This window comes from Pleurodeles waltl, chromosome 5 (genome assembly GCF_031143425.1).
Source record: "Pleurodeles waltl isolate 20211129_DDA chromosome 5, aPleWal1.hap1.20221129, whole genome shotgun sequence".
Lineage (NCBI taxonomy): Eukaryota > Metazoa > Chordata > Amphibia > Caudata > Salamandridae > Pleurodeles > Pleurodeles waltl.
Window position 1 is genome coordinate 831,595,533 of NC_090444.1, and position 25,892 is coordinate 831,621,424.

The following is a 25,892-nucleotide window of genomic DNA, read 5'->3' on the forward strand; positions in this document are numbered from 1 at the left end:
CACTAGCCCCGTCCTACCTTTGCACTCAATTTGCTGGCAAAAAGCATAAAAAATAAAATGGTAATAAAATCATTTTATTACCATTTCATTTTTGATGCTTTCTGCTCAGCAATGTGTGGGGGGGGGGCTACTCTCCTCCACTCCCACGGAGGAACTGCAGGTGCTTATGCCTACTAACCCTCCTGGCCGTCAACCAAAGACAGGTGCCCTTTGTATTCCTTACAAATGGTGAAAAATGATGGCTCACCTAACCACATATGACTGTCAACATGTTTTGACTGATGATTAGGTCTCTTTAGTTCTTCGGTCTTCTTTGGGGCTGGGGAACTCCCTGTCTAAATACTGCATTCAGTTCATACAAAAACATGAGGCATAAGGCTCTCATACTTGTTTACTGCAATTTAAGCAATGTCACCTATAGGTGAAACTTACATGCAAAAAGAAGTACATTAAAACATTTAAATGGGTATATGTTTCACCTGTCAGCTTAATTTCTGAGGAGGAGTTTGGAAAATAATAGTGGTGTGGGTCTACCGCAGAGCATGCACCACCAGCTTCAGTGCCAATTGCCTAATCATAGAACCGAGGAGATGCCTGCATGAGAAATGCTCTCTAGGCAAGGGCTGCTGCCACGCACCAACTATGGCTATGGGTTTGCATAGCCCTGAAAATGGACTGTGTTGAAACAGAATCTGCAGTATGTTCTTGAATTAATGGGAAACTGGCCCACATTGCCATTACCCACTGGAGGGTTCTAATTTGGAAGTAAAGGACAATCAGCCCCAAAATGCACTGTATCGGTAACTCACTAAAGGTGCTCCAATAGAGGGCCAAAATTGTCAATTTTTGCAAGTGACTTCTGGGGTACCCTTTTGTGAACAATAGCTTATTTTCCCTAAGTGATTGAGGAATGCTAATGTTATCGAAGGAAAGATTGTTTATGACTACTGACAACCATAGGTTTGACGAATGCGATGTTATCTACTAAAGAGGTCTACTAGGGGACCAAAACTCAATTTAAAAACGAATGAGTAGTTGATTTCAGCTGAAGCAAATAATGGGCAGCGTTTTCCCTGTGAGCAAGGTTGTGAGGACTGAAACGCGTTAGGAAGGATTGACAAAGGTCATTTCAGTATTAGAAAATTGTCAAAATAAATAAACACACTTCACTGCAACTTTGGGAGTGCGTCTCGTTCTTCCTGAAAAGGAGAAGTTTTGATATATTTGGAGGAGGAAATATATATATAAATATATATATATATATATATATATATATATATATATATATATATATATATATATATATATATAATAATATCAAAGCCTACTTACCCCACACATGAGCACTGCATGTCTATAAACGAAGGTGCGGGTTTCTAGTGTGAGAACTTATACTTTAAGATAGTGTACAAATAAAACACTACGTGGAGGCAAGGCTTTTTTTTAGGCTTTACGAATCAAACACATTCAACCTTGAAGAGTTGAAGTGTTAAATTAAGTACTATTCAATGTCTTTATGGTATCTGGTTATATGCGTTTTTCCCAGACACCTAGTATGTGACTACACAGGAGATGGCCACAATCTTCACCATGATGCTCAGAGGTATTCTGGAATACAGTAAGTCTCTAATTCTAAATGTATAATTGAAGTTTTGGAATAGGGTGAGTCTCTAATTCTAAATGTATAATTGAAGCTTTGGCACTTAGGCACCTGCATGTCTTTGTCTTACAATATAAGTTCTCACACTAGAAACTTGCACCTTCTTTTAGCGACTTGCAGTGCCCCAAGTTGTTTCATCAGTATATGTATTTGGAAAGTGTGTCACTGTTGGAAAAAGGCCCTCTCTGAAGGGTCACCCCAAACTTTTTGCCTTCCTCCTCCTATTTTTCTGATCTCTTTTTTGTAGGTTTTAGGACTCTGGACACTTCACCACTGCTAACCACCGTGCTAAAGTGCATGTGTTCTCTCCCTAAAAACATGGTAACATTGGCTACCCAATAGATATATTTAATTTACTTGTAAGTCCCAAGTAAAGGCACCACGTGAGTCCAGGCCTGTAAATAAAATGCTACTAGTGGGTCTGCAGCACTGATTCTGCCACCCACATAAGTAGCCCCTTAACCATGTCTCAGGACTGCCAGTGCAAGGCCTGTGTGTGTAGTTTCACTGCCACCTCAACTTGGCCTTTTCAACTACTAGCCAAGCCTAAAACTCCCTTTTTGCTTTATATAAGTCTCCCCTAAGGTAGGCCCTAGGTAACCCATAGGGCAGGGTGCTATATAAGTAAAAGGCAGGGCATGTACGTATGTGTTTTACATGTCCTGGTAGTGAAAAACTCACAATTTTGTTTTCCACTACTGTGAGGCCTGCTCCTCTCATAGACCAGCCTGAGAACTGCTCTCATATACTTTAAAGTGGTAGATTATGATCTGGAAGGAGTAGCCCTGTCATGTTTAGTATGGCCAGAATGGTAATAGAAAATCCTGTTTACTTGTGAAGTTGGATTTAATATTACTATTTTAGAAATGCCACCTTTAGAAAGTGGGCATTTCTCTGCACTTACTACTATCTGTGCCTTACAGCCTGCTTCCAATCCACGTCTGGTCTGTGCTGGTTGACAGTTCCCCTTGTGTATTCCACCCAGACAGCCATAAAGACAAGGCACCCAGTCACATCTGCATTCAACTCCATACTGAAGGGGTCTCCCTGGGAAGGAAAGGTGGAGGGGCTCTCTCTTACACTTCAAAGGCCAGTGGCCTACCCTCACACAAGGGGCTGATACCCCCCCCCCCCCTCCACCTCAGGGATCCTGGAAGACAGGACTGGGCAAAAAAGGGAACTTGTGCACTTCAAAATCACTCTTTGAAGTGTCTCCCACTTCATAGGCACTTTTGGGTATATATATATATACTGGGTTTCTGACCCCACCAAATAGGATACTACTGGATCTACACCTGGACTCTGTCGGAGGAACTGCCTGGCTGCCCAAAGGACTCATCTGGACTGCTTTGCTGAGAAGGACTGCTGTCCTGCTTTTTGCCCTGCTGCCTGCTGGCCTCTGACTCTGTTGGAAGGACTCTGCCTCCCCCCACAAGTGCTTTCCAAGGGCTTGGATTGAGCTCGCCTCCTGTTCTGAAGTCTCAGGGCCACAAAGACTTCACCACAGAGAAGAATATCTCAGTGTGTCGAAAAATTGACGCAACGCCTTCAGAAATCTATGCAGCGCCTGCTTCGTGGGGGAAAAATCGCAGCATCGCCTACCGAAACGACACAGTACCTGCTCCTTCTACCTGCATTTTGAGGATTTTCAATTCATCGCCCCTGGGCATCAAAAGGAAAGAAATGATGCATTGTCTGTGCCACACCGGAAAATCCGAGGCAGCACCTTATTTTTCAGTGCACCTCCACTGCAGCCCCGTGCGTTATTTTTGACGCATCCCAGATACTGTGTGTTACAAGGATATAACCACTGTTTCTTAAGGAATCAGACTCATTTAAACTTTTAAAAGTGATATCTCGACTTGTGCTTATTGGATATTTGTAATTTTGATCTTATTTTATTCAGATAACTTTTATCTATTTTTCTAAATTGGTGTGGAGTACTTTTTTGGTGTTTTCACTGTGTTACTGTATGGGGAATTGCACAAAAACTTTACACATAGCCTTCTAAGTTAAGCTTGCCAACTCTGTGCCTGGCTACCAGAGGGTGAGCACAGGATAATTTGGGTTGTGTTGTGATTTACCTGACTAAGATTGTGGTCCCTACTTGGACAGGGTGAATACCACTGCCAACTAGAGACCCATTTTCCAACAGTCACTAATGTAAGGAATTGAGATTAATTCAAACAAAACTTTTTCACTTTTTTGTTTTTCTTATATTTGTCTGTGAATACCAGTTACCAGTTCTACAAGCCTGTGGCATTCGTATGGGTGTGTAGGAAAAGCCTGTGCCAGTGACATGTAATCAAAATGGGTATTGCACATTGGGTCCCATAGAATCCCACCTTCCCATGGTTCGCTTAGCTGGATGCAGCTTGCACTAGTGGTACACATATGTATGCTATGTATGCAGAGCCTAGAGTAGCCTCTGATTCAATGTGAAATCATATATGGCAACTGGTGCTTGGGACAAATGGATGCATTTGACTCTTTTGGAACCTAGTAGTCTGAACACGTTGCAGGAGATATCTTGAAAAAGGTGTGTAGCCTAGGCTTAGAAGCTTTTGAGTTGCCATCTTTCACACTTGGGCTTATGCTTACACTTGGGATTATGCTCTCTGCATCCCCACAGAGTCGCAAAAGACTGCAAGCCCAGAGTGTGATTTTAATAAGTCTGTGACATATAAATGTTTGAAAGATTGAAGAAAGGGGTAACTATTTTAGTAAACTGTGGGCCCCGCAAGATAAACTTTGTAGATGCTGGGGGCATAGAAGGAGATGGTACCTTGTGTAAAAAAAAAAAAAACATTAGCCATCAAGGGCTGGATGTAGGGATCCAAGCAATAATCTTCTTGAAGTAAATGTGACTCGGTTCATTAAAATCAAAGTGCGTGCTCAACGGTAGCACAGGATATATAAGAATGCACCCTGCAATTTTAAGACAAATAACACCAGAAGAAAACCCCAAAAAGCATTAATAAACTTTTTGAGGCGTTTCCGTTTGACAGGACAAGTCATTTTAGTAGAATCATAACGGTTCTAAGAACTAGACTGAAATTGCAGGATTGAAAGCCTTACATAACATTGTACCGTAAAGCCACTTATAATTACAAGTGGGGCTAACTTAGTTCTTAAATAAACAGACTTGGCTGATTAAATTTGGTGATCTCATTGAGACTAATGCAACAACAATCAGAGAGACGGTCCCTGCCAAATGTTGACATGCTACGGCCATAAGGTACACAGAAACAAAAAAGGTGGTGAATTGTGCAAAATCCATTCAATTATGAAACCTACTATGAGAGATCAACTTTTATTTTTTGAGGATCAAGAAAAAAGACGTGTATAGCACTATGAATTTGATAAATTCCCAGATGAATAACAACACTTCAGATAACCAATTTCTCCCTCCGTTTGAGGGAACATAGTCCATTCCTATCACTCTTTCAGACACAGTACTTTATTATCACCTTCGCTTCACATGCCTCACAATACATGACACCCTTCCATCCCGTCCGCCGACACTTCCAGCACTGGAGCACATACTCACATCCCCACAACTGTGCAAACTGATTACTTGGCTCTACGCCCTCACACAAAACTCACCCTCGGTAACACCGCCACGAGCCAGGATACGTTGGGAAGATGATCTAGATCCACCATTCACAGATGCGCAATGGTCCTTCTGCTGCGGCCAGCTAGAACACCTTTGACCAAACTATAGACTTTGCCTAATTCACTTTAAATTTCTACACCAGCTATATCTCACTCACTGCAGTTTTTTAAAATGGTAACGGCCCAGGATTCGAGCTGCCAGTACTGTAGTTATGCCCCGGCTTCCTTTCTTCACCTGGCCTGGCTCTGCCCCAGAGTGGCAGCGGTTTGGTCAGATGTTGTTTAAACCAATCAAAAGATAACTGATCACTCCCCCCTCACCGCCTGGGTGGGCCTGCAGTGATATGTCAAGAACATCTTCAAGACACAGTGCTGCTTGACGGTCATGCATCTCTTCCTGGCAGAGCGCAGGGGGGGCCATGCACTGGGGTAGGAAACCGGCTCCCTCTATTAAGCTGTGGCTGGGTGATGTGGTGTACTGCCAAGAGCAGTTAACCAGCTACTGGAAATTGATGCCTCAGAGATCCCGTCCCAAAGACATCTGGGTGACACTGCCCTCACTACCTTTCTCCTGACTATGTGAACTGATGATGCAGAGCACCTCATTCAAACCAAACCTAGAAAGTAAAGGTGATTTGCGACAGCCTGACGCATGACACTCAGACTCCTAATGGAAGTCATAGTGGAGCAGATCTTCCCCCTTTCTCTCATTGCACACAGTCTCATTTGGGCAAGACAGACAAAGAAATGCAGGACAGGCTTCGATATATTTTATTGAAGCAACTACATTCTATGTAGCAAATTATGAGCTGCAATTGTTAGGAAAATAAAACACAATATGATTATTATTGTGACCAAGAATGTGAAACAAATAAAAATACCCAGCATCCTGTCACACTAGTGAATCTAAATCCCTGCCCATACTTCTAGCATCTACAGGAGGGCGCAGCAGTGTTAGCTCTTGTCTGCCGCTGGTAGACTCTGAAAGGAAGTCCCTGTCCGATACCTGAATAATAAGCAGGGGTTGTTTGCCTGTTGTTTGCTGGCAGTCCTCCCAAGTGGCTTGAGTGAAAAGGCCAAGTTCAGCATAGCTGCGAAGACATAGTACAGCATTAGATGGCTGGTTGGAATGTCCCCTCTAACCTTACTTCTACCAGTGTGTTGTTTTTATAATAAAACATGTTTTCTAAGAACCGGCCTGACCTGAGAATTCATCTTTTCTGTGTAAGGTGCACTATGTACTCTAAGACAGGCAATACGTGATAGATTATCTACAAGATGAGAATGTCGTGGAGAAGAAACTAATAACAATCCCTGCATGGAAAGGCAGCTGATAAAAATAATAAAACATCACAGCTAAAATGAAGCTATGCTAAAATAATAAAAGGAATAAATGAAATGAACAAGGTAAAAGGGCACAGGCTGCAGGACCAAAGCTAAAATAAGTGTGCCCAAGCATTGCGTTAAAATGGACACACAAAACTCTCCCCATTGTCGGTACAAGAGTGCAGGGGCCAGCCTAAAAACCTATATTAAAATCACTACTCCTAAACTACCGTTTAAAATCAGACTAAAATGTACATGAAAAGAGATGAAATGTTGGTGTTGGTAAACTGGACAAGCTGAAGTCAGGCCAAAATAAAAAACGGTCAATTTAGAATTTAACAAAAAGGAACTCAAATCAAGGCTGAATGTCAACTCAACAATGATCATGATCCCGCATAAAATCACCAATATCCTCAATAGTGATGAAATCCAGGAAAGATCCCCCTCTGGAAGGCGATAAGTTAATCAGCTCGTCAGTAAGACTGGAAAGGGAGCACATATTGTCCGGCGCCTCAGCCATATGTCCGATCGAGGAGGCAGAATCCTGTGCAGTGCCAGATGTTTGAGTACCAGGAGCCACTAAGTCCACAAAGGGTGGCTCATAGGAAGCATCCCACAGCAACCCCAATCTCTGTGGGCACATCTGGCTATTAACTCTCATCAAGTTAGACTCCCATCATAAGAGGGTATGTACTGCAGAGCAAGACACACTTCTGGTGCATGTTCGAATGGGTACCACAAGCATCGAAAGATAGGCTGCATGCAATTGAGAACTGGCCTGTATGACAGCCACCAGTTCAACTCCAGTTCTTCCAGGAGTGGTGCTCCAGAGTACTGCATCATGCGTTCACGACACAGTTGTGCTGATGGAAGCTCCGTTATCCCTAGTTGTTGCGATGGGGCAGCTATTGCACATGAAAAACAGCAACAGCAGAATACCGCCAATTAATGCCAGCGTTGTTGGGAATCCCCAAAAAACACTTGAAAATAATGAGTGAATGGGTGAAGGTATAACTCCAAACTGGTTTTTCAAGGTGCTAACAAAACCGGAACCAATAGTCTTAAAAAATGCACAATCCCAGGGGTGTTGGATGCATTAAAGATGCCACAAATGAGTTCACAGAAGATAATTTGTCTCACTGGCGAATGTAAGCACCACGTGCTTTGAAACAAAAGAGCCTTCAGTCTGCTCAGTTTGCCAAAGCTTATATTTGAAGTAGCTACATTTATCTCTTGCAAGAGGGTGAAAAGCATATTTCTGCAACAAGTCTCAGTCTGGGAGACCAAAACTATGTAGGTGAGACCGGCTTTCTTACCACAGCCACCTTCATCACTCAATATCACGTAACTCCCATTCAGGAGTACTTGGAACTCTGGGTGAATCAAAGAGACAGAAATACCTTTTAAATAACAAGCTGAGTTGGCAACTGAAGCATTGGAAGCTCATTGCAAGGACAGCTGTTTACAAACCATTGAATGGCTCACAGAAGTCTTGCATTCGCTGCTGCTAAGAAAGACCTCCTTCATACCATTGAAACATTTGTATAATAAGGGTAGCTCCTATCATTGTGGATGTAACTGTCTCCCAACACTCAAATCTGCCTACTGGAAGGTGTTTCAAACATGAAGTAAACTGTAATGTTGAAATGGGCAGATTAACTACTCCATGTATTAACCACACAGCTGATGGAATTTCCGCCACAGTAAAAGGCAACTTTTCTAACTTATTGATGTTAAGCAGGACATGAGTCACTTCTTTCTTAGCCATAATCTGTTGTTTCCCTGTCAATTTAAATGCAACTAATAACTCCTTGGAGTTAACTTGCTGCCAGGGCACGCAACCACGTTTAAGAACTTGTAGCGTCCAACCCAACTGCATAATGCACCTAAGCTGACTTTTCCCATGATGTAATATTGACATGTCATTTTGAATAATGTCAATTGCAGATGACACAGTGTTGTTTAGTGTGTAAATTCGGTTGGACAATGTGTTGATACCATTATTGACAACGGCTAGAGTTTTGTGTAAGTTTTCCTGATCTATTTGCCTTAACCGGGCAGCAGCCTCCTTTTGGGAAAGCTTCCAAATTTCATTATATATTGCATACAAGAAACACTTTGTGTGTGGTTTCCTGGGACCTAACAAGAAATCTTGCAAGTCTTCATCTTCTGACAGGAGACTAAGGTGTTCTTTAATGGCTGTTAATGTGGAATTTTTTAACCATTGTTGACATAGTTTGCCCACATTATATGTGGTGACAATACCAGATTGTTGTGTGGTGACACAACAAGGGTCAGGTCTGCTCGCTGTTAAACCTCGTGTGGAGTTGCCAAAACACGCATGACATCCATTTGTGTCCATTAGCCACAATAACCACCCGTTGGGACATGAAAGTGTTGAATAAAAGGTGCTGTTCTGAACCCACCCATTGAGCGGTTCTTCAGTGACATTTAAAATCTTATGCTATTTATCAAATTTAGCTGGTGAGGGAATACTGGGCATATTCAATTCTTTAATTTTCTCCAAGCGTAATCAACATGTTTGCTGCACAGTTTCACTGAGAAAAATAATTTGTAGCAGAACAAGGCATGCGCTAAATAAAGCTCCCCTACATTGTATTTGCCAAGCTCCAGTTCTTTAAATCAAATGACTTAAATCAATAGTCAAAGCCTTCTAAAGCCAACTGGCAATTTTATGTCAGTTATCAAAATGTTCCATACTTTTGAAGGTGGAAGTTTAAAATAATAAGACTCCACATTTTTAACATCATGCCCAGAAAAATATGAAAGCTTTAATACATATGTTTTTCTCCCTACTGATGGGTCATTCAGTGTTCCCATTGCATGTAATTATAAACTGTTCTCGAGGTACTGGCTCTGTGCAGACAATAATGTCGTTAATGGTTGTACCAAAACATTTTCTCATAATTTGCAGTTGTTGAGTAAAATCTTCACTTCAAATACAGTGTAAAACTCAAGTACAGAAAGCATAGGGTAAACTGTCTTTACATCCCAGCCATCAGCGCTGCGTCTTCCGGGTGAGGGCGAGGGCGGGGCAGGAGCTCACTGCCCGTGCCGATGTGCCGGCACGAACTGCAGGAAATCCTGAGGCCATGTGAGCCGTAAGGTGGCTCGAATATCGGATTCTGCTCTCCGTGGGCTCTGTGGTGGAACAGAGCAGCCGTGGAGCTTCAACGCTCCCAGAGGGCTGTGGCACAGGCCCCCCTACATGGTGAAGCAGGCAGGGGCAGAGCCAGCACAGGCAAAGGCTGGCTTAGCCCTGGCTGGCTTAAGGCTCCAGCAGGAAGGTGCAAGACGGTGAGGAGGGAGAGTGGAGCAACAGAAGGGCCCGGAAAGCTTTCAGGCGGCCAACAAGGATGGCCCCTTTTGTGGAATTCGTGGAGTGGGGCTCAACTACAAGGTAGGAGGATCTCTGACCCTTTATGTCTGGAGACTGCTGGTAACTTCTTTAACTCTGCCAGTTTAGGTGAGGGCGAAGGGCCCCAGGGACACAGGGGTGAAGCTGTTCCTACCTGTGCAGTGGGTCAGGCTCTAAAAAAATGGACTAGAGGTTTGGGCAGCAACAAAATAGTAACACCACCCCTAAAATTACCCCCTCTGTGAGATCTTACTTTAAACTTAAGCCTGGGGTGGAAGTCTTCCCATCTAATAAATTGGAGACTTTACAGGAAAGGTACTCTCAAGGCACTATGGAGATGCATGAGCAATTCGATATAAGGGTCTCTGGATTAGGGGGCTCCCTCCAAGTAATGGAGACTCCTTTAAGTGCTGGTGAGGAGCCATCCCAGGGGGAGGAAGGTGTCCCCTCTCCACAGGCAGCTGGCATTGAGGCTCCTCCTGTCGGAAGGGTAATACAGAGTTCTTTGGAGGATAGTGTCCCTTGTCAGGACCTGGTTGATCAGTTGGCCCCCTCTCGATGTGCTTCTGGTGATAATCCCTCAGTAGAAAAAATGTTACTCTCCCTTTCTAAGGATATTGGAAAAGGGTTTTCCATATCTCAAAAAATCAGGCAGAAATAAGAGAGGCCTGTGAGTCTTTGGAAAGGAAGCTTGATCTCCTGTCATTGAGAACTCAGGCTCTGGAAGTTACAGTGGGAACTATGAAAGAGGAAATTGAAGTGCATAAAGTCGATATTCACGCTTTGAAAGACTCTGAACAGATTCTCCAGAGGAAATTGGAACAATTGGAGAATAGCTCAAGGAGAAATAACTTGAGAGTCCTGCCGGAAGGGGCAGAAGGAGATGATTTGAAGGCATTTCTAGTATCACTTTTGAAGTCCATGCTCTCATTAGAGGAGAGCGAAGAGGAAATTGCACGGGACATTCAAAGGATACATAGAGACCACCTCAGGAAAAATCCAAACATCAGCAAGCCTCGGAAAATCCTGATTGATTTTCTAACATATGGTTTAAAGGAAAAAATCTTGTCAAAGGCACTTAAATTGAGAACCATAAAAGCACAGGATTTTTCCTTTGAGATCAAATCAGACCTCTCCAGGATCACCATCAGTAGGCAGTGGGAGTTGGGGCAACGGCTAGAGGAATTTAGATTGTTGGGGGCTTCTGCACAACTTAAGTTCCCCGCTACTCTTAGGGTCATGTTTAATAATAAGATGTACAGTGTAAGAGATGGGAAGGCTGCGTATGAGCTACTGGCAGCTTTCAAGTCGCGGGACAGTGTTACGGGAAAGTAGCATCTGTGGTCCTCGCCTGGAAGTCACATGCGCTCTAATTGTGGACATATCTCCGTCCACTATTCGAAGGGGGTTCTCCAAGGGAGGGTGGTGGGAGGAGGGAGGGGATGGGTCACAGGGTGGGGACCATGTGGGCAAAAAAAGAAAAAATGGTTCCTCTTTCACCTCAATTGATGTGTCACTCAGTGGATAATAGTTGGTGAGAGTAGTGAATTCCGGGACCCCAGGCGTAGTTCTTTTCAGATACTTTCTTGGAATGTTAATGGTTTAAGAACAAAGGGCAGGAGAGATCAAATCTTACAATATCTAAAAGACTCCCCAGCTCAAATTTTAATTCTACAGGAGACCCATCTGACCAGAGAAGAGGGGGTTGAACTATTTAAAAAGCATAAATGGCTACACTCCTATGCTTGCACGGAGCACAATTTCAATACCAGGGGAGCGGCTATTTTAGCCAAGCATGGGATTAAGGCAGGATTATTGGAGATACAATCTGATGACCCCATTGGGTAGATGGCTTATAGTCAAATTACAAATTTATAACAGAAGATTTACAGTGGCGGGGTTCTACAGCCTGAACTGCGATGATACTGGCCCTTTTGAAAAGTGTTTCTCACAGCTAGTAGACTTTCCGGATCCAGTTTTAATCACTGGAGACTTAAATGTTGTGCTAGATAACAAACTAGATAGATCTGAAAAGTGAAGGTCATTAGGGACTCCAAAATCTCAACGCTTTTTGAGAGGAATGATGAAAGAGTGGGGGTTAAGGGATTTATGGTGGCAGAGAAAGGGAGATCTAAGGGAGTTTTCCTTATATAATAAAAAATATAAGCATGCCTCTCGTATAGAATATTTTCTTATTGACTTGAGGCTCGAGGGCTTGGTAAGCAATATTTATGATCTGCCCGCCCACCTCTCAGATCATGCAGCGGTGATATTAGACTTAAGGTTGGTTGGAGGGTCGGGTGCTAGTAGATGGACATTTGACCGTACTCTACTACAAGATTTGGAGGTTCTGGATCAGTTACGAATGGAGACAGAGGTTTTTTTTAAAGCCAATCTGGGTTCGGCTTCCTTGGCAATGGTATGGGATACCTTTAAAGCAGTTATGAGAGGTAAAATTATGAGCATAGCCAGTTATTAGAAAAAGCAGTTTAGAGTTGCTACCTCCCAGTTGGAACAGGAAATGCTGAAAGTAAGGAGTCAATTACTGGTGAGTACTAGAAGGAGGAGGGTGAGGTTTTGGAGAACAAGTTGAAGGAGTTGAGATTTCAGTTAGAGGAGGTGTTACGAGCTAGGCTCGTCAAAAGACTAGAGGCTACTAAGCTAGCTCACTTTGAGTACGGTGAGAATGCAGGGAAGTTATCAGCCCGGAAATGCACGCAGGATTTATTGAGGAACTATATTAAGGAAATAGAGATAAATCAAGCAGGCGAGAGATCAGCAAGTAGCGAGGCAATGGAGGCAGCTTTTCAGTCTTTCTTCTCTGAATTGTATAAAGAAGAGGCTGAGGTAAGAGAGGAGGATATTGGTAAATGGTTGGCGGATGATATACTCCCAACTATCTCACAAGATGAGCAAGGTTCTTTGAAAAGCCCGATCTCTGCTGGGGAAATTAGGAAGGTGCTGATTGGTAGTAAGGATGGCAAGGCACCTGGGCCAGATGGTATTCCTATGGAATTTTATAAGGCAATGGCTGAGTTAATAATTCCAGTTTTGGTAGAATTATTTGCGGCGATTTTTGAAGATAGGGCCCCTATCCCGGGTTCATGGAATGAGGCTACGATTGCACTAATTCTGAAATCGGGTAAGAGTCTGTTTAAGTGTGAGTCTTATAGGCCTATCTCCTTGCTGAATTGTGATTATAAGATATTTGCTAAAATGGTGGGTCGATTAATCCATCCAGATCAGAAAGGATTTATCAAGGCTAGTTTCTACACGAATTGACGTATAATCTGTGGGGGGGGGGGGGTGGGGGCAGGCAATAGACATGACCACATCTTTTGAAATGCCTTTGGCTGTAGTTACCCTTGATTCAATGAAGGCCTTCGACAGAGGGAACTAGAAAAACTTAGCTTCATTTTGAGATCAGTTGGTCTAGGAGAAAATCTGTGTGGAACAATAGGTCTTATATATAAAGATCCCATTGCAAGAGTCTTAGTAAATGGCAATCTTACAGAGCCTTTGAAGATAATGAGGGGCACTAGTCAGGGATGCCCTCTTTCCCCGCTGTTGTTTGACTTGTATATAGAGCCACTGGCTAGGAAAATAAGAGGGAATTCGGTAATTGTACCCTTCAATTGTAATGGATGGATGAAAAAGGTGGCCCTGTATGCTGATGACCTCTTAGTATATACAGCAGATTTACTATCCGCCTTGTCCACGATGCTGACCTTAGCCGAATACTTTGGTAAAGTGTTGGGGTTTCAGGTGACTACTGAGAAAACAGAGGCTATGGTATGGAGTCATAAGTCGGTGGGACAAATAAAACTGAAGAGAGAAATTCGATTTTTGGGGATTTCGTTTACACAAGACATTGATCAGATTGCAATGACCAATCTAAAGCCAGTGGTAGAGGAAGGGTGTAGATCTCTGTAGAGATGGATGTATCTTCCCTGACATTGGTTGGGAGGGTTGATTTGGTAAAAATGATGATTCTGCCCAAAGTCAATTTTCTATATAGCTCTATACCTTTATTAATGCATAAGCAGTATTTGCTAAAGCTTCAACAGGCTATTGCTTCCTTTATTTGGGCATCAAAAGGCCCTAGGATCTCAAGGAAAAAAATTGAGGAGAAAGAGAGAAAATGTGGGGTTGGCTCTTCCGGATTTAAACTATTATGCTTTGGCATTCCAACTGAACCCCGTAAAAATGCTGTTTTCTATTCCTGACTCCTCGTCCATTGGAGTAATCTTCAAAGCTATGCTGGGCACTGTCAGTTGAGCCTCCAAGGGATATCTTTACAGATTTGGAGATCCAAAATTCTTCAAAAAGATCAAATTGAAAACCCTTCGCGACCTTGCGGCAAGTTGGTATCATTGGAGGGTTGCAGCGGGAGTTAGCTATTACAGTCCCTATGCTCCGATTTGGGATTCCCCAGGAACTCCTGAATGCTTAAAGGACGTCTTAGCACTGCCACTGAAGAAAGCAGGTATAGTGACCTGGGGGGATCTATTTAGCAAAGGAGTGGTAATCTCCCTGGAGGACCTTGAGGTTAAGCTGGGGGGTGCTTTCTCTGGATTGAAATATGCTCAAATAAATGGCTGGTTACGGGAATCTCGAGTATCATTTGGGTCTGTCGGAGTTTTGGAGGAGTGTGTGTCAGCAGAGTCTCCCAGACTCAAGCGGGTTTCAAATTGGCATTGGGAGATATTAGAAGGATTGGATGGGGAATTTACACTGCCCGTCTCCCTTTGGGGAGGGATATGCCGCAAGGAAATGTAGTGCAGTGGTGGGAATCCTCTATGCTAACTCTGTTTAAGATAGTAAAGCCAGCGTCTTTGCGGAGGAACCATCTGTTCACTATACATAAAGCATACTTATCCTCAGGAAGGCTCTCTAAAATAGACAACAACAAGGCAATCATGTGCCCTAAATGTGACCTACAGCTTGCTTCCGATATACATATGTTTTATGAGTGTTCGGTGGTGGAGCTCTTCTGGAAAGATCTGTGTAACCTTCTCTCTAGTATGTTAGGACGGGAAATTCCGGTAACTCTCCCTCTGATTATTTTTTGGCAGACACAAGGGGTAGGTGGTGAAAGTCACAATGGACATAAAGCTCATAAGAACTTAATTCTCTATTCTATCTTGACGGCCAGGAGGGAAATATGTCGAAAATGGATGGTGAATGCCCCTCCTCTTCTCAAGGATTGGCTGCAGGCCCTCTTCTATATTGCAAGAATGGATTTGGCGGTGGGAGGCTCAAGTAAGAGGAAAGAGGAAATGTGGGCCTCTCTGCTCAACTGGCGCGGAGACCAAGTACGGCCTTAATGCAATAGGGAGGGTATAAATTGAGATCTCGTATACCAACGTCCATGATTATTTCTCCTCTTTCGTTAGACTGGCTGGTGTGGCTATTCTATCTACCGTTCAATATCTATATGAGAGGAAATGGGGGCTCCTTGGCATGATCAAGTTCACTCTGGAAAGGGTGCAAAGACCAACTATGGGGCTGATAGAGGAGTTTTTGTGAGGTGTATGAGGACAAAAAAAATCCCAGCCATCAGAAGCACCCTCTGGTGTTATAATATCATTAATAGAAACTTTAAATACGTATGGAATTTGAATCATTTCTGTAGGGCCAAAGATATCGAACAGTACTTTATCTCAAACAATCTTATCAGGTATTGGAACAGCTGAAATGTTCACAAGGGACAAGTCTCTCCAGACCTTATGTGACGTTAGGTATGGTTTCAAAATCTCATTCACCAGTACAACAGCAGAGTGTTCAGGAGGGTGGTGGCCAAGTATCAGCAAGAAAAAGACGATCACAAAACTAATCCAAAGCAGAAAGGCAAGCAGTCAAAAGTATCCACAGATTATACCATGAACGAGTCAAATACTCATTTTTAATCCACATGTAGATCTTACATGCTTTTGATACAGGCATTGAAGATGATGCTGAAGAGTTTGAAAACAAATTGCTGATGTTGGCTTAATAACCAGAAGCAGTTGTGCAAAAACTGGAGCTAGTGCAGGTGAAAGAGAACTGGTAGACCTATCCCTTGGTGATTCGTAGTAAAAATCCCATTCGTTTGTGTTAAATTTGCATAATATAAATCCACATTTTGGAGGTTTGTTGTCAATGATGTAATGATAGGAACTAATGAAAGATCATTTTCCACCCTCCCCAAGCTCAAGGAAGTTTCTTCATCATTGTTTAATTGTTCTAGAGGTACATCCTGGTTGACAGTGAGAGGGGTACAGGAACTGCCCAGGAGTCCTCGTGGGCTACTGTGCAGGACTGGTCACATGGTGTAACTTGACACTGTTGATTGAAATGAAATGGTTATCTTTAGAACCATCAGCAGTGGTAAAACAACAGTTCTGGTACCATGATCCCCAGGACTAGAACTGGTGCTCTATATGTTGGGCCAAATTCCTTCTTTACAGCAGTTTTTTCACACACTAGATCCCCAACTTCAGGAATCCAGCCGATGAATGTTGTTAGTAAATCCCTTGTTCCAAGGTGGCCACATGTGCAGATGAGTTTTCATCACTGAACTGTTGTAGTCCCTGACAGACAGTGACACGTTCATTTATGTCAAAAGTTGTTTCTGCCGCCACCGCGCCAGAGTCATCGAGATCTGGGACATACATAGATGTCCCAAACAGGACTTCGCACGTGGTACGTTCCCCCAAAGACCTTCTGGACAGATCATCTAGTGCTCTCTAGGCTCCATACAGGTGGTGAAGTCAGCTATGATCTGTACCTAGTACTCTTGTTTTAAGGATTGCTTTAAGTCTAGTTTTTTCTGCTTCACAGTCGCTTTTCCCTCTGGATGATAGGGAGATGAGAAATGCAGCTGGACACTCAACGTTGCCATGGTGTCCCTGAATGCCATGGAGGCAAAAGCAGGGTCCTGGTCTGAGTGGAATGCTGCAACATCATATGTCCCGATAAAGACTTGCAAATCTTTAATAACAGTTTGAATGTCAGCTGATCATTGTGGTCATACCCATAGGAATCTGGAACAAGAGTCAACAGCGACTAAGATGTATTTGAACGTACCAACACAAGTTGTAAGGGACCACAGTGGTCCAGGTACACACATTGAAGGTGTTTGATGGTAACCAAGAGAGGTGTCTGCGGTGGGTGTTTGATGGTGGACCCTTTAATTTGCTGACAGATGTCACAGGAAAGGACTTACTGTTTGGTCTTTTTGTATAGCCCTGGTCACCAATAACGTTTTTGCAAAAGTGAGATGGTAGCTGCCATACCAGCATGGGCAGAAGCAACACCCTCATGTGCTGCTTTGATGAGATCTAACTTCTGGTCTTGGTTGAGGATCGCCCCTGATATTTTTGCAAATGCAATGTTTTGGACACTTAAGTGGTAGGAATATTTGGCAGGATATGCTTTAGGTAAGGGCTTGCTGTTAGCCGACGCCGTCACAGCAGCCAGTGTTTCATCATCCAGTCTTGCATAAAAATGAGTAATTGCAGCAACAAAAGCCTTAACTGCGGCAGATTTCACTGCTTCGTCAGGCAGAGTATTTCCTACAATGTGTATTCCAACATGTTCATGACCCAGTGTATGAACTACAGGAGCCTTTGGTTGCTTGTCTTTAAGATCTGCTATCTTCCCCCATGAAAATTTGTGTTTGATAGTGTTTCCTTTGGAATCTTCGAACCTGTTTAGGCGCCAATAGTGTAAGTGCAAATAACCATAAAAGTAGATACAGTAAATAGAAGAATACAAATTTACAATAATGAAAGGTCAGAGTATTTCAAGTCATACATCCACTTATCAAAAGTTCATCTTAGAATATGTGCCAAATCTAAGATGATTGGAATAAAAGGTTCTATAAAAAATTATGTGCAAGTCAAAATAAAATACATGAGTCGAAACAAAAATCATGGCAAAAGGGAGCACATATCAGGCAAGAATAACTAAATCAGGCCAAAATATATAATGAGGAGGGAAGACAAAGGGATACCAGAGTAGCCGTAATGTGTATGTGATTGTTAATATTGGAGTAATCGATGTCCATGCACACAACAAAACATTTATATACACGAACAAAGTGGCATCACTATTATTAAACCCCCGTCGCAAACTCTCCACCAACTGTGCACGAAGCTACGTGGGTCAGGCAGCCTCTGAGACCTAGGCGTGAGGTTACTGACTGACAGGTCACAGGTGGGGTGACATGTAGTTGGCAGACAAATGACCAACAGGAAACGTAGATCAAAGCCTGAAAACACCATAAAGTTAAATGCCACATGTAGTTAGGAACACTTAGCCAAACAGAACTCAGAACACACAGCAACCACACGCCCCTCAGGCCAGACATCTGGACACGTTCTCGCTGGCCCCCGCTTTGTGTCCACGCAAGGTTGGTGCCCACCTGCATCTATCAGAACTTTATTTATGACTCCATGACAATTGTTCATATTCTCAACCAAAACAATCATGTTTTAATTACTCCATGGTACTCAGAGAAATGTATAAAACCTCACTGCAAACTAGTGTATATTGAGAGACAGTCCTCAGACCCCAGTTCTGTAACTACTCTCCTGGTCATAATGGTTGATTAAACAAACTGTTCCTGTTTTGCCAGACGCCTATTGTCTTTTGTTTTTTAAGGTAAATTCACCTTCTAGCAAAATTTTGGGAGGCCAGATAGGAGCTGATTGGTTCCCCGGACCCGATTGCGACCAAAGGAAGGGATCACCACCCGAACAGATTCACATTTGCACAGCAAGAAAGGTGAGCAAACGCCACAATTGATTGGAAGTTGTGCTGAATCCTCAGGGCGGAGGTCCGTCCTGAAGCCGCCATCAGAAGAGCAGGAGACTACACTAGAGCCTTAGCCCTAGCATTTGACTTGTGACAAACTAGGAAAAAGCATATCCCTCAGAAGTCACCTTTTTTGATTGTCAGCATTAGGAAAGGTGAATATTGTTTGAAATGTTTGGATATTGTTTGGGTTGCTGATCCCTTGGACCACTGGGCATGACAAAGATGGTACACATAGGCACTGGGTGTGATATAGGATCAGCACCCCTGTTTTAAAAGGTGCCTTTCGCTTGGACCACTGGTCATGACAGAGAGGTTACACATGGGTTCTGGGTGTGATATTGGGCCCACACCTCAATCTTATTTGAATAAATGGGTTTTCTCAGTGCTACCAGTTTCTTAACACTGTTAGTATCTGAAAGAAGTGAGAGCTGTGTTTGCTTCGACCACTGGGCATGACACAGATGATACGCATAAACCCTGGGTGTAACATAGGGTGTGATTGGGACGTTAGGGAAAAAAAGAACGGTTGGGATCGAGGAGATGAGGCATAGCTTGTATTTGGCCAAGAAGGGTCTATGGTTGTTGAAGTTGTTCCTTTATTTCTCCACATAAATTGTTGTTATCTTTACCACAGAGCCTATATTGATGAGATTATCAGGCTCACTTAGTCCTGAGAACTGCACAGAGCTTCCCCTGGCCACAGGATAGCATTCTCTAGGAGTGGGCTAAGGTATTCTTCTGACAAGGTCGTCCCCTTTATTTTTTTGTGCCTTGTCAGATTTTCTTTGTGCCAGTTAAAATGGTGTCATTTTGATATTGTGATGCTGGCAAATTAATGTAACTGCGCTTGTCTTAAGTGCTGTGTTTTGTTGATGATTTAATGTGATATGAAAGTGTTGCTGATTCTCACAAATTGCCATTTGATACCAAAGTAAGGCTTGCTATTTTGATATCAAATTTCATGCAGTTCGATTTAATAATGTAACTTTTTCGTAGGTTGTGATCCTTTATATACATTGATATTTGTGTTAGTTATATGTTTACTTTGATGCTGTGAATAACGTTGAATTCATTAAATCTAATACTTCACCACTACACGAGTAGAACAAGTATTCCCAGTGTACATATTTACCCGCTACCAAACTTAAAATTCTATGAAAACGGAAAGGTTAGACGTGTATTGCTTAAGATTCCCTAAAAATATAAAAGCTAAAAAAGTAACTGTCCCCTAAAATATTATCTAAATTTATTTCTCAAATGAGAGTTTACCTTAAAAAGGAGAAGACAAGAGGTGTTTGGCAAAACAAGAACTGTTTGTTTAATTAAACATTACAGCCGGGAGAGCAGTTACAGAACCGGGGTCTGAGAACTGTCGCTCAATGTACATCAGTTTGGAGGGATTTTTATACATTTCTCTAAGTACCACAAAGTAATAAAAATAATTTCTTTCTTAGTTGAGAATGCAAACAGTTGCCATGGGGTCGTAAATAAGCTCCTGATAACAAATGCAAGTTGGCCTCGACCTTGCATGGACACAATGTGGGCCAGCTGGTAATATGTCCAGATGCCTGGCCTGAGGGGTGTGTGGTTGCTGCGTGTGCTGTGTTCTGATTGGTTAAGTGTTCCTAACTACATGTGGCATCTAACTTTATGGTGTTTTTGGGAATGCACGCACCCCCTCAGGCCATGTCAGTTTTATTGGGGCCAGTCTCCTGGGACCATTGTGGTTTGTCGCTGCACCTATCTGTGGGATCAAATCTAAGTTTCCTGCTTGTATGTTTGCCTGTCGGCTACGTGTTACCCCACCTGTGACCTGTCAGTCAGCATACTCAGACCTAGGTCTCATAGCCTGCCTGACCACGTACCTTCGTGCCTGAGTTGACAGAGTGTTCATGACAGGGGAATCTAATAATGGTGATGTCACTTTGTGTATATGAATATATAGTTGTGTGCATCCACATCAGTTATTCCAATATTAACAAATGTATCATGGAATTGCCCCTAGAGCACATGCAAACCAGGTTCCCCACACAGGCTAAAAAGGCTTAGCAAGTTTTGCCGCAAATTATACACACACACATATTCCTCTGGCGAAAAGAGAGAACCTTTGACACCTACATAATCGAACAAACAACAACACACCTATGAACAAAATACACAGGCTAAAAGAAGGACAAAAGAGAAGCATTACTAGAATTATGGGCCATCCTTGAGGCCTTAGTTATGGAGGTGCTCTCCCCAATGCCAGCTATCCTGACATTAGGTTACACCAATCCACCCATCAAGGGAGTCTAAGGGACCGCTACCAAACAAAAAGCTATCAGGTCTAGACATGACAGACTAACAGGCCAACAATCCCATGCACTCTCAGCTCCAGTCCAGCGCTAGAGCTCCGTGTAGTTCGACCTCTTCCCCCGTACATCATGTTTAGGCCACCGAACCTTAGTGGCACAGAGAGCACATACTCCCACTGGTTCTGGTGGAACACACCAGAGTGACTGGAGATTCAGAGCAGTTCTTGACAGTGAGATAACTAGCGGGGGTGTGAAAAGGGGTCCCAGTACTCTGGGATCTGACAGCAAGGAGGGAGCCACAGGGTACACTGAGGTAGCCGGAGAAACAACAGAAAGTGAGTTTGAGGGCATTTCCCGATTAAGAAAAACAGCACATAGCTCAGAGCGAAGGAGGCAATCTAAGTGGGATCTTGAGGAAAGGCGTGAACTAAGAAGAGAGCGAGAGAGAACTTGCACCCTGAAAGCCTAACGAGAGAGTAGAGCAGCACACACTTCACCTGAGGAGAGCAGGGTCAGGTACAGAGCCTCAGTTGCGGAAGAATCTAAGATAAAATTAGATGATAGGCTTTTGACTGGGGTCAGAGGCTCACCAGAGCCGCAACTAAGGAGAGTGGCTGACCAGGAAATTAAGGACCAAGGAAACCTGGTGCAAACTCATCTTAAACACAGGAGAACGAAGATGGCACCTTTGCATGCGCACGAGGAGAGCAGTGATGAGGACATCCACTGCTCCTCCCAAACATGCAGGACAAATTAACTAACCCCAAGTGATAAAGTAACTTGAGAGGAAGGTGGGATCTTTGCATGGCCATTTTGCCATCTGCTAGCCCACTGGACCGAAGGAAGTGATCAGTATGATAGACTCTGGCTGTAGGAGGGATCCTTCGAATCAGACATAGCTGTCACGGAAAACTGCATTCAGCACGGAGGGGGAGATCCCAAGTGGACCCTCTCTAACATGCAGAATTGTCTAAGGAGATAAGAACACTATGTTGAGGGGAAAACTGTAGAGCTGCCCAAAACAAGAATATGCCCACTACTGCAGAAGGGCACGTCAAGTACCATCCATGTGAAATGGGCTCAGATGGCTAAGGAGGGGCTAGGAGTCAAACTACTGCTGTTGTTGGATGGGGCAGGGAAAAGGATCTCATACTTTGAGAAGAACACTGCGGGAATAACCCTAGCAATAGCTGATGTTAAAAGTTTGCTTAATAGTATTATCGGAGTACAAACTAACACGGTGTTCACCCAAACTCACATCCCAGCAATCACGCTGACAAACCCCGAGCATGATTGCCCAGATGTAGGAGGGTTTATACAGAAACCATGAAACCTGGGGAGACCTTAACCGATTTTCTAGACAGGATGGGATAATGGTGGGGATAAGAAACAAGAAAGCCATGGACTGATACGGGCCCTCAGGTCATATTCTTTTATAACATCCTCAAAAAGGGTCTGACCACTGAAATACAATGAGGCTTTGACAGTGTAGTAGGGGTAGACACCAAACCATGGCCTGAGATACAAGTGCTCATATTACATTTTCACAAAAGGAAACAGGAAAGGGACAGGGAAAAACAGAAACGAGCCCAGAGAGACATCTCTAAGTTAGTCCAACACAAACTTAGGAAATCCACCCTCGAGGGGGCCACGTTGGTCAGAGGCGTGCAAATGGCAACATTTCTGAAGGGGATCTTCACCGCAAAACCCCAGAGGGTTTCAAAAAAGCTATAACGATAGAAACCAGGGAGGTTGGCAATTGCCAGATCCCTTAGAATGTCACTATTGCCATTGAATGGGCCACATGGCTGACAGAGGGCATTTCAAAAGCAGAAGTGGATGAGTAGGGGCCAGTCCCCACAGAATTGCCATCCACAGAAACAAGACCAGGGAAACCTGAATGCACCTTACATTCAGCTTCAAGGAAGTCAGTCCCTTGCCACACCACCGCAACAGGGGTCAGGTAGTTGGACCAACACATGGTATCAGTAACCACAGACAGGGAACAAAGCCCAACAAGGACCAGGCCACAACCATGGCAGGGAGGAGTAACTGTTTGGGGAAGCAATGCCTTTGCTAAAACGCAAACCCCAAATGCTTAGTAATGTAATATCCCCAATGCAACGCTCCCATTTCACGCACATCTCAAAATTCACTGTATCTAAAACTCATGAGAAGGACCAACGAGACAACATTAGAGATTTAAACCTTTATTTGCATTGGGGAAGCTCATGGTTGCTGTGCTGCTGTCGATTGGGTTTCCCAACTAAAATTTGCCATTTAGGGTGCCTGGGGGAGCCTAGGCCTCACACAGCTGCTGATCTCCAAGGCGGGGCTAATCGGCCACGCCGCAGGGGAGGGCAATCTGACAAGGGGGTGCAGGACTGCTCTCTGACCTCTGTTTAAAATCTGGCACCCAGGTTCTTGCAGCCGTCAGTCAAATGGGACGGGTTCCAGTTCCCAAGTCAAAAGAACCCCATTCTTGGGCACCCACCCAGGACTGAGAGTTCCTTTTGGTGTGTAGTCCCAACAGCAATAGAGCCCACAGAAAGTTAACGGCCTTCAGCCAAATGGAGGGCTCCTTTTAGTTTCAATTCAAAGCTGTCCTCCAGGGTAAGGATCCAAGCTTTCCGCACAGTTGGGATAGTGAAGACCTCATAACTTACACAGTACAGATGAGTTCTGGCAGATTGCGAAGCATCACATGGCACTGAGTCGTAAAGGGGGTCCACCAGAGAATCTAGCTGCCCGATTCATTCTCATAGTTCCAGCAAATTTTGACAAGTTATTTGCCTTGCTCCAGACTATCCATACAGCAGTATTTTTGCCTCCTCCTTTCTCTCAAAGTTTTCCAAGTAACAGTCGGGAGTCGGAGGTCCAAATAAGATAGGATCCGAGTGAGAGGGGGTGCTGGGGAAAAGGGAATTCCACAGACCCATCATAGCTCCGAGCAGAATGGAACACAGAGAGATGCTCATCCTCCCCATCAGGCCTAGCAGTCAGCTAACAAGTAAGGCCTCGCACACACCGACTGAAGGGAGCAACAATCCCATTTTCGAACCCCACAAATAAGAGGCACATAGGAGCCACGTAGAAACTCTCTTAATGCCCTACGGTTCCAGGCAATTTAAATAACAGATCATGCAAAAGTCTAGGGAAGTGCCCAAAGGCCACATAAAGGAAGCCCAAAGCTAGCCCAAAGGAAGCCTCTAGGGAAAGGGTGCGGTCAAGAAACCTGGTGCCACTAGGGAGGATCACATTGCACGCCATATGCTGGGACTAGAGGGGTACATATATGACCAGGGCATGTTGCGATTGCCAACCAACTTTCCGTGTAACACGCCTCTTCGTCATACACCCCCATGTACGTGTAGGTCGAAAACACCACCCACACCGATGGCACCTCCATGCACACACTAGGGTAATGGGGGACGGGCGACACCGACAGAGCACTCATTAAAAATTAAAATCACCCACATGCTCAAAAAAATCACCCCATGAAACATACTTACAGATATACATTTAGTCATTCACAGAAAGGCGGGAGGCCCACCAACCCATAAAAATAAATAAAAATAAACCATTTTTTTGCCTCCAAATTAGGTATCCCTCGTGAGGCCACCTTCCTGTGCCTTGCTAAGATCATGAAAAATGGAGGAATTCCTAAGGAATACTTGGTGGCATTTAAGGATGTAATTTTTTTTTTTATAACAACCAAACCTAGCTTTTATTCAATAGGTCTGCAGTTGAGCCGCTAAGGGCACCACCTTTACAGCTGACCATCGCTTTCTCAGCAGCTGCACCTATACCCCCAACAGGATCGAAAGGCACAAACTGCTCCAAGAACTTTCCACATCAATACCCTCAACGGGATCCCGAACCCCACACTGTTCCAAAGACTTTTTTCCGAACTCCACACTGCTCCAAAGACATTTTTCCGAACCATTCAAAGCCAAGAAGCTCCCTTCATCAGAAGACCGCAGACATCTCCACCGGAGTCATCTCAAGAACTAAAATGTTTTACAAGTTATGTGTTTTTAGCCACATATTATCCCTTTGTTTACTAGGGGTGCTACTGCATCCATTCATTTCCCTAGAGCGGTCCAGTCTAATGGAGTCTAATCTGAAAATGTCACTGCGCTTACATAGGCAACTCTCCCACAACACCTGTAATTACACCGCATTCAACACTAGCATTCCACATGCACATCACAGCACCCATTTACACAACACATGGTATCAGCACATGAACGCCTGGGTTCCCAGACATCAGTCAGGTTATGTTACATCTGTTCGCGATACCATGTGTGGTAGGCACAGATAGGCTTTATTATCCTAAGCGGCAGCCCATGAAAAAGCAAAATGCCTTCTCCATCTATATCTACATCTATTAGGGCCACAATGCAACCTAATAGATTAGAGCCCCACCGGGTAGTAGTGAATCTGACCCACTACAAGACCTATCCTACAGTGCTGTACCTTCTCACCGCAGAGAGGGCACTGTAGGGGAAGATACTGTTTGGCCCCGAGATTTTCCAGAGAAGAGATTCTTGAAGGTAGCAAAACGACCTAACCGATGCACAAACACATCTGCTCCTGGTCCCAGGGTGGCCCTTAACGTATCTGGAGCTCTCTTCATTAACAACAAATGGACCTCAGGGATGGAGTTTCAGTGCAGGGCCATCCACCCTGATGATATGAAGGGAAATGGGTCTTGTAGGGGAGGGTTGAGGAACACCATAGGTACCCCATGTCAGGAGATTTGAGACATTGAGGTAGATAGATACACATGAATAGAAGAAAAGGGGCAACCCCT

The 25,892-nt window shown here is 43.8% G+C and overlaps 1 protein-coding gene across 6 annotated transcripts in view; it reads left to right on the forward strand.

Annotated features, from left to right (window-relative positions):
• AKAP7 (A-kinase anchoring protein 7) overlaps window positions 1-25,892 on the forward strand; it is a 1,205,386-nt gene that overhangs the window by 847,941 nt on the left and 331,553 nt on the right. The window contains exon 8 of one of the 6 annotated variants that reach the window (XM_069234878.1): window positions 18,627-18,737. The exons of the other annotated variants lie outside the window; for them this stretch is intronic. Within the exon in view, the coding sequence (XP_069090979.1) occupies window positions 18,627-18,643 (17 nt within the window). The 3' untranslated portion in view covers window positions 18,644-18,737. Of the gene's footprint in view, window positions 1-18,626; window positions 18,738-25,892 lie in introns of those variants that run through there. 6 annotated transcript variants of the gene reach the window in all.